The sequence below is a fragment of the Elephantulus edwardii genome, unplaced genomic scaffold (genome assembly GCF_000299155.1).
Source record: "Elephantulus edwardii isolate Elephantulus edwardi_28Jun2011 unplaced genomic scaffold, EleEdw1.0 scaffold00017, whole genome shotgun sequence".
Lineage (NCBI taxonomy): Eukaryota > Metazoa > Chordata > Mammalia > Macroscelidea > Macroscelididae > Elephantulus > Elephantulus edwardii.
The window spans coordinates 29285866-29294759 of record NW_006399767.1 but is presented as its reverse complement, the minus strand read 5'-3'; the positions used below and the strand labels follow the sequence as shown (position 1 = coordinate 29294759).

General features: G+C 47.8%; 1 protein-coding gene across 2 annotated transcripts; it reads left to right on the top strand.

Moving 5' to 3' along the window:
- The first annotated feature begins 357 nt into the window (after positions 1-357).
- On the top strand, positions 358-8425 carry BRD2 (bromodomain containing 2). Of its 2 annotated transcripts, none has more exons than XM_006882103.1 (12): positions 358-1378; positions 2582-2885; positions 3492-3629; positions 3865-4003; positions 4076-4290; positions 4397-4771; positions 5269-5397; positions 5611-5859; positions 5940-6193; positions 6639-6943; positions 7176-7298; positions 7701-8425. In XM_006882103.1, the coding sequence occupies exons 1-12, from the start codon at positions 1350-1352 to the stop codon at positions 7835-7837; spliced, it is 2397 nt and encodes a 798-aa protein (XP_006882165.1). In that variant the 5' UTR covers positions 358-1349; the 3' UTR covers positions 7838-8425. The 2 variants fall into 2 exon arrangements, with proteins under 2 accessions (XP_006882165.1, XP_006882166.1); XM_006882104.1 differs by having other exon boundaries at positions 1350-1378; positions 7176-7302; positions 7705-7837.
- Positions 8426-8894: the final 469 nt, after the last annotated feature.

Below are 8894 nucleotides of genomic sequence, written 5' to 3'. Positions count from 1 at the left end.
CTAGTTTCCTCCGTCGTTTAATTTGGGGGCCTTTAGCTGTTTGTCTGAGGAGCAGGCCGCGGCTTCTAAGATGGCGTCTCCTTCTTGTTTTCAGATTCATCACTGCGGAGCTACCCCGCCGGAGCCATCACCCGCCTGGAACCCCGCGGCCACACCCCTGGTGGGCTCCGCCCGCCTCCGCCGCCCTGCTCTGCCAGCCAATGGAGGAGCTACGAATGGCACGACCTTCCGGAGTTTGGCATTCGCCAGCAGCACCGGGCTTGGACGTCGGGCAAGACAGCAGTGGAGAGGGTGCTGGAAGCTCGACCGGGATGAGATTCTGCACTTCTTCCCGTCTCCCCCTCTCCTTGGAGTTGCCGGACCACAGCACAGCCAACTGGCTGAGAGATAAGACGCGCGGCCCTTTCCTTTTGAGTCTCTGCGGCAGATTTCTGCCTGGTGACTGACGCTGTGGAAATGAAGTTTATGATGTCATCGCGTAGGCCAGCCAATAGAGAAAGCTCCCGCGGAGAGAAGGTCCACCTCCTTCAGTTTGGCTTCTTAACGCGCGCGAGCTAGCGTGAGCGCGCAGGGAGGGTGGGGGAAATCTCGAGCACGGTGGCGCGCATGAGCAGCGAAGCTCCTCCCACCCATCTATATATAAAGGGCTGGCGCGGGGCTCGGCGGCGCCATTTCGCGCTGGAGTGGAGCAAGCTCTAGAACGAACCGGAGGATTCAGCCTACTGATACAGAGCCTTCGTGTCGCCTGGGGCCGCCATTACAATCCACGTCCATCCGCTTGGAAATGGCCTTCGTCTCGGCCTATGACCCGTCCCGGCGGACAGTACAGACCCCATAGAAGCCCCCGAAGCTCCCCTTTTCCGGGCCCCGCCCAGTCCTCGGAGTCTATCCACCCCCTCTACTCCGCCCTCAAGAGGATTTCAAAGATGGAGGCGGCGGCTCCTTAAACCACTTTCTGTGTTCATCCGCCTCCATCCGAGGTCGAAACGGGACGTTGTCCTCATCGGACGGTCTCGACAAGAAGAGGGGACCCTTGCAGAACATCAGCGGGCTGTATTGACGACGGTGTTTGGGATCAGGGTCCGTCCTTGGGTGTGAAGAGCCCGTCGCCTCGCACTCACCCGCTTCAGCGGAGGCCGCCGCCATTTTATCACTGGCCGCCGCCTGTGGAGAGCGCTCGGAGGCCTTGCAGAGGAGTCTCCTCGGCTCGGCGGGGAGGTGGTCGCCTGGAGGGTCAAGGGCGACGGCCCTCCCCCACTTCCCGGGTTATGCTGGACCCGGCGGGGAGGGGACCCGAGGCCACACGAACTCAACGCGGCTGAGGGCATCTCCGGTTCCCCGCGGTCAAGATGCTGCAGAACGTGACTCCGCACAGCAAGTACGTCCCCGCGAGCGGCGTGCGGGAGGCGGCTGCGCGGAGCTGCGGGGGCCGCCTCGGGCGCGCTGCGGCTCGGCCGCCCAACTGTTGGCTCGCGGGAGGGGGTTGAGCGGCGGTTTGGGGACCGCGGCGGCGGCCGGGGGAGCGCGTATGGGGGCAGTGCAGGTTGTCCGCTTGTCCCTTTCCCTGTGGGCAGCGGGTCCGCCGCCCCGCTGCTGGGGGCCGCCTGCCTGCGGGCTCTCTCCCTCGTCTGGAGTAGTAGCCAGGCTGGAGGCTTTCTTGCAGAGACTGAGTCCGAGAATGTGTGTGTGGTGCTAGGTTGGTTGGTTGGTTTGTAAATATCACTTGATAGTTGGACTCAGCCAGAGGGTGGAGCCAAGTCTTCTCTTGCAGTTTTTCTTTTGTAAACAATGAGGTGTAGTACTTTGAGTCTTGGTTCTGGAAGGAGCACCTGAGGGAAAGTAGGCTGGAAACAGGACCACTGCTGTGGGAGTTTGACTTCTAAAGTTAGTGCACCGGTGCATAGTGCTGGTGGGAGGCCGCCTGTGGGGGATGGAAGTGGCTGTCTAGCTTAGACGTCTGACCTTGGCTGTCGGTGGTTTTACTTTTTGAATCCCTTGTAGGGAGGAGATCTGTTTTCAGTTCGGTGAAAATGGTCCCCGAGAGCAGGCAGCTGAGTACCAGGCTGTGTGTGTGTCTGTGTGTGTGTGTGTGTGTGTGTGTGTTTGGCAGTAGAGTTCTTGTTCATTCTTTGCTGTGAAGTTTAGTAGAAGATGCTAATTAATTTCTTCCACTATATGCATGGATTCATGTTATGACATTGCTGTCTATATTGCTTTTTCACTACCTTCCCGTGGGCCCAACCTCCATGGTAACTACCAAGCCCCTAGTGAGGAGGAAGGTTGAGGTTTTCAGCTTCACCTATTAAGCTTAAGCCCTGTCCCCATGGAACAGCAGTAGTTCCCAGATGGTAAAGTCAAAGATCACTTTCTTCTTTTTGTTAGTAAAAATACACGCAGGTGTTCCATTTTCGGAAGGTGAAAAATAGAATAAATCTGGTCCTAGTTGAGAACTACTCTTATCAACTAGATGACCTTTCAGTGAGTTGGAAAGCTAAACTTATTGGCTATTTAGTGCAAATTGTGCATTTTTCTGATCCTGTCCTAGGATTGATGTATCTAATTATGTTTCCTTATTTCACAGGCTCCCCGGAGAGGGGAATGCAGGGTTACTGGGGCTGGGCCCAGAGGCAGCAGCTCCAGGGAAAAGGATTCGGAAGCCTTCCTTGTTGTATGAGGGATTTGAGAGCCCCACAATGGCTTCTGTGCCTGCTTTGCAACTGACCCCTGCTAACCCACCGCCACCAGAAGTGTCCAATCCGAAAAAGCCAGGTCGGGTCACCAACCAGCTACAATTCCTGCACAAGGTGGTAATGAAGGCTCTCTGGAAACATCAGTTTGCTTGGCCTTTTCGGCAGCCTGTGGATGCAGTCAAACTTGGTCTGCCGGTGAGTAAAGACTTTGGAGTGGGGAAGTGTGGAGATGAGCAAGTGTGTGTGTGAGTGGTGGGGGTGGGCAGCCTAGATTAGGTGCTGCGGCCCCTAGGGGGTTTCCAGGCAGAAAGCTTATGGATTTCTGGATTCAGGATTAATCCTTTGTGATTAATCCAACCACTTGCTGTCTTGGCATCTCGCTATGCCCACCACTTGTCCTTCCTTAACTTTTGTGCCCTGGCTCCATTTTACAGATTCCCACCCCAGGTTGGGAGAGAACCACGGTGGCCAAAATTCTTAGCTTCTTCCTCTCCCTCATGCAGCCCATGGATAGCCAGCCCCAGAGGTAATGTCACAGGATGGGAACTCTGACTACCAGGGTGGGTGGAAAATGGGGATGATTAGGGAAAGGCATCCTGGGTTTTCATTAAAGAATCCTTACTCTGGTTTTGCCTGTCCTATAATTCATTTGGGGCCGCAGTTAGGAAAACCTTATACCCATTTGACATAGGGATGTGTGTGTGTGTGTGTATGTTGGGCTTGTTCATTTTCCTGAGAGGATAGGGGTTGGGTTTTGCAGTGGTTCTGATCTCTTCCCCCCCCCCTTTTTTTGTTTTTCAGGATTACCACAAGATTATAAAACAACCTATGGATATGGGTACCATAAAGAGGAGACTTGAAAACAACTATTACTGGGCAGCCTCAGAGTGTATGCAGGATTTTAATACCATGTTCACTAACTGTTATATCTACAATAAGGTAAGTTCATTCATTTAATTGATAAGAGGAAAGTATGTTCTGGGTGTCAAACTTCCTGCTATGTTTTACCTTTATAAAAGAGCCATTTTATTAGGAAGTACTATAAAAATTATGTTTGGGCCATCTAACCTCCAAGTGGTACCACTAGACAGGACCTTACATGGCTTTTAAAGCCCCAAAGTTAAAAATTGTGATATTTCATTATGCTAAATTTTTTTATCCTTTTTCCCTGTAGCCCACTGATGATATTGTCCTGATGGCACAGACTCTGGAAAAGATCTTCCTGCAGAAAGTTGGATCAATGCCACAAGAGGAGCAGGAGCTCGTGGTTACCATCCCCAAGAATAGCCACAAGAAGGGGGCTAAGTTGGCAGGTAGGGAAAATGTCGAGATTTGTCAGAGGACTTGAGATGATGAATCAAAACTAATTTTTTCTATTTTCCTAGCACTCCAGAGTAGTATCACCAGTGCTCATCAGGTGCCTGCTGTCTCTTCGGTGTCACACACTTCCCTGTATACTCCACCACCTGAGATACCCACCACTGTCCTGAATATTCCTCACCCATCAGTGATCTCTTCTCCCCTTCTCAAGTCTCTGCACTCCGCTGGGCCTCCACTTCTTGCTGTCTCTGCAGCTCCCCCAGCTCAACCCCTTGCCAAGGTATATTTAATGTAGATTTCTTGTTGGATGATAGAAAGTAGACATTGTTGAATGGGTTAAAACTGAGGTAAACTTCTTCGGGGTTGTTGGGTTTTTTCCCCTACAGAAGAAAGGGGTAAAGAGGAAAGCAGATACTACCACGCCTACACCTACAGCCATCCTGGCTCCTGGTTCTCCAGCCAGCCCCCCTGGGACTCTTGAAACTAAGGCAGCGCGGCTTCCCCCTATGAGAAGAGAGAGTGGTCGGCCCATCAAACCACCCCGAAAAGACTTGCCTGACTCTCAACAGCAACACCAGAGTTCTAAGAAAGGAAAGCTATCAGAACAGTTAAAACACTGCAATGGCATTTTGAAGGAGTTACTCTCTAAGAAGCATGCTGCTTATGCCTGGCCTTTCTATAAACCAGTGGATGCTTCTGCTCTTGGCTTGCATGACTACCATGACATCATTAAGCACCCCATGGACCTCAGCACTGTCAAGGTACCCACTGCATGGGGCAGATGGGGGATACTCAAGCAGTAATTGGTTGGAATAAAAAACTGCCAGTCACTTCATAGTAGACTTTATTAAATGATAACAGGACAAAAGGTCAAGTGCTTCATTAGTCACTATTTCCTGATATTTAAAGTCAGAGTGCGTTTTCTTGTCCTCAGTAATGCTACTTTTTTATGATTAAGTACTATATCTGTAGTGTGAGTATTGGGTTTAGGGGTCTTAAGGGATAAGAGGATAGGCAAAGGTATAGCTACTACCATCACCCCCATCACTTAGAAATGGTTTCTCTTTCTAGACATAAATATTTCTTCAACCCAACCCACCCAAATTTCTTTGACTTCAAACTTGAACCCCAGGGCACAGATCTTTAAGGTCATCCTACTGTGCCCTCAAGAAAGGGGCTCCTTGTGTGGTGTCTGGGGTTGGCAGGGAAAGGTGAGTCTCCCTGCCTGTGCAGCTTCTGATGCTGCCTCCTTCTGCAGCGGAAGATGGAGAATCGTGATTACCGAGATGCACAGGAGTTTGCTGCTGATGTGCGGCTTATGTTCTCCAACTGCTATAAGTACAACCCCCCGGATCATGATGTTGTAGCCATGGCACGCAAGCTACAGGTGAGTATGAAAGTTTACGCTTAAAGAGGAATAAATAGATAGGTCTAGGGAGGCATTGGACTTGTGTTGAAGCATAATCACTTTCCAGATAATTACTTGACAAATTGTGTAGTTATAAATTGGAGCTGTTCTTACTAGGTAGCTCTTTTCATTGGGGGGGGGAGAGAGGGTGCCTCTACCAATAAAGTTTTGAGTCTGTGTTTCTCTGTCTAGGATGTATTTGAGTTCCGTTATGCCAAGATGCCTGATGAACCATTGGAACCAGGGCCCTTACCAGTCTCTACTGCCTTGCCCCCTGGCCTAGCCAAATCATCTTCTGAGTCTTCTAGTGAAGAAAGTAGCAGTGAGAGCTCCTCTGAAGAAGAGGAGGAGGAAGATGAAGATGATGAGGAGGAAGAAGAGAGTGAAAGTTCTGATTCAGAGGAAGAACGAGCTCATCGCTTGGCAGAATTACAGGAACAGGTATGTTGCCACTTTTTTTGTTTAGTTTTACTCTTTGTTTTCATTGCCTACTTCATAACTGATTTGCTTTTGCTTTCTAGCTTCGAGCAGTACATGAACAGTTAGCTGCCTTGTCCCAAGGTCCAATATCTAAGCCCAAGAAGAAGAGAGAGAAAAAGGAAAAAAAGAAAAAACGGAAGTCAGAAAAGCATCGAGGCAGAACTGGAGTTGATGAAGATGACAAGGGGCCCCGGGCACCCCGCCCACCTCAGTCCAAGAAGTCCAAGAAAGGGAGTGGGAGTGCTGCTGCACTCGGGCCTTCTGGCTTTGGGTCTTCTGGTGGAAGTGCCACCAAGTAAGTTAAGTAGCAGAGAACTTGACAGTAAAAAGTTCGTTTGTCCTGGACAGATAACTGGACCACAGGGCCTTGCCACAGCTACTTTGCCAGTATAGCCTGAAAGCAGTCATAATGATTTTTTGTTTGTTTTTAAATTTTATCTAATTTATTTTAAATTCCGTTTTGTTAATGTATATTGTGGAGGTTCCCCCCTTGCCATTATCTTGCTAACTTCCATGGTGAATAATTAGTAACATACAAATGAATCTAGGCTAATTTACCTAAATTTCCAAGTTGATTATTTAATGTTCCGTAAAAAGATGTTCATGTCTCTATAGAATAAAAAGATAAGTAGGGTGTATGTTATGATTGGGAAGTGTTTAAGAAACTCTACTTAAGCCAGGAACTGAAAACCGTTGGTTACAATAGTGGAGAATGCTGATAATTTTCTTTCATCCTGTAGACTTGCCAAGAAAACCACAAAAACTGCTCCACCTGCCCTACCCATGGGTTATGATTCAGAGGAGGAGGAAGAAAGTAGACCTATGAGTTACGATGAGAAACGGCAATTGAGCTTGGACATCAACAAATTACCTGGGGAGAAGCTGGGCCGCGTAGTGCACATAATCCAAGCCAGGGAACCGTCTTTACGTGACTCAAACCCAGAAGAGATTGAAATTGACTTTGAAACGCTCAAGCCATCTACGCTTAGAGAGCTTGAGCGCTATGTCCTTTCCTGTCTAAGAAAGAAACCCCGCAAACCCTATAGTAAGTGTGGTATGAGGTCTGTTGTAGTCCTGTAGTTCAACGGACAATTTAAAAGATGGGATGGATATGTTTTAAGACACTCAGTTGCCAAGAAGAGATAAGGGGATGGTGGGCAAAGAGTTGATTTCTTGCTTTGGTGGTTGATAAGGAAACTGTTGACCTTGGGACCATTAAAGCAAAACTATTTCTCTTTTTCACATGGGTGTGGGTTTGTTTGGTTTTTTATCCCTAGCTATTAAGAAGCCGGTGGGAAAGACGAAGGAAGAATTGGCTCTGGAAAAAAAGCGGGAACTAGAAAAGCGGTTACAAGATGTTAGTGGGCAGCTTAATTCTACCAAAAAGCCCCCTAAGAAAAGTGAGTAACCTCTTAAGTGCTGTTAAGTACAACTTATAGCACCCTGTGAACATTGAATCTGAACCCTGCCTTATCCTATGCCATCCTTGTCATCTCTAACACACTTAAGCTACTTTCACTGTGTTAGTATATCTTAGTAATCTTCCTCTCTTTACCAACCCTCTTTATCTTTCCAAGCATAAACCCTCTCCAAGGAATTACCCTCTCATAATTCCATGTCCAAAATACGTGAAAGTTTGAACATCCTTGTTCGAAAAAGCACACTGGCTTTTACTTATTTTTTTTATAATTTTTTTTTTTTTCTGTATTCCATTTGGAAAATTTACCAATATTTTATTGCTGGACAAGTGGAGTTACAAGTATTTATTTACATTTCTTTGATTTTGCAACTTTGTTCTACAGCAAGTGAGAAAACAGAGACTTCGGCAGCACAGCAGGTAGCAGTGTCCCGGCTCAGTGCTTCCAGCTCCAGCTCAGACTCCAGCTCCTCTTCTTCATCTTCATCATCTTCAGATACCAGTGATTCAGACTCAGGCTAAGGGGCCAGGCCAGATGGGGCAGGAGGCTCCGCAGGACCGGACCCTTAGACTTCCCTGCCTTGCCCCTTCCTCTTGCTGTGATACTTCCTCATCTCACCCCCCCACCCCCACTGTAGGAGAGCTGGCTCTGCAGGGGGGGAGGGATGCAGGGACATTGACGGAAGGAGGGACATAAGGACAAAAGATTCTTCTGAGTTCCCAGCCCCAGTGGGAATGACCTCTTGGGCATAGAGCCCCTGTTCAAGTGGATGGGGCAGGATTACAGGGTGGAATGGACAAAGACCCTGATAAAGAGGGGTATCTGAGGCCATAGCTACCCTGTTCACATATTAGAGCCCTGGATTGAGGCTATTGTTCTAATTTATTTTAAGCTAGATAAGGCTGGTGGAGTGGGGCTGTGGTCCCCTCAACCTCTACAGGGAGGGAAGAATGGGGAAACTTTTTTTATGTTGACTTTTTTTTTCTACTGTTTTTCCTTCTACATTTGGGACCCCTAGGGGTTTCAGTCATCACCCCATTTGGTCCTCTGGACTTTTTTTTTTCCTTGTCTGTTGATTCTAACTTGTAAATAAAGAAAATATTATTCAAGTTTTGAGTTAACAGTGATCTTAAACCATTTGTTTCTGTGGTGCCTTATTTGTATAGTTAAAAGGAAAGTGATTTGGGTCTTTACTGAAACTGTCTAAAAAACACCATTGTTATTACTGTGATAAATACCAGTGAAGGATTTGAGAGTAACAGCAGGCCCAAGGTATGTTCTGGGTTGGATGTGTAGGGAAACCCCTTTATTGAGAAAACATTGTGGCATGCTAGAATTTTTCTCTGTAGATGGAGTAGGAGATAAATTAAGGCTGATGCTGAGATATTTGTAAGTCTACACACAAACACACCTTATATATAAATGGATTCTTCAGACGTATGTCTTCTGCAATCTGGAGTTTTAAAACAAAGCCTTAAGAAAGTGGAGGATCCAGAATGTAGAACATAAATCTTACCAAGAGATCATAATGCATCAGAGTTGAGCATTTATCCCCATTTTTAGAGCCCTTTGTTTCAC

Bases quoted from the DNA above. Each gene is read 5' to 3' on its own strand.
- BRD2 (XM_006882103.1), top strand. From the start codon at position 1,350: ATGCTGCAGAACGTGACTCCGCACAGCAA. The intron at 3,630-3,864 runs GTAAGTTCATTC...TTTTCCCTGTAG, and splicing joins ACTGTTATATCTACAATAAG to CCCACTGATGATATTGTCCT. The intron at 4,291-4,396 runs GTATATTTAATG...TTTCCCCTACAG, and splicing joins CAGCTCAACCCCTTGCCAAG to AAGAAAGGGGTAAAGAGGAA.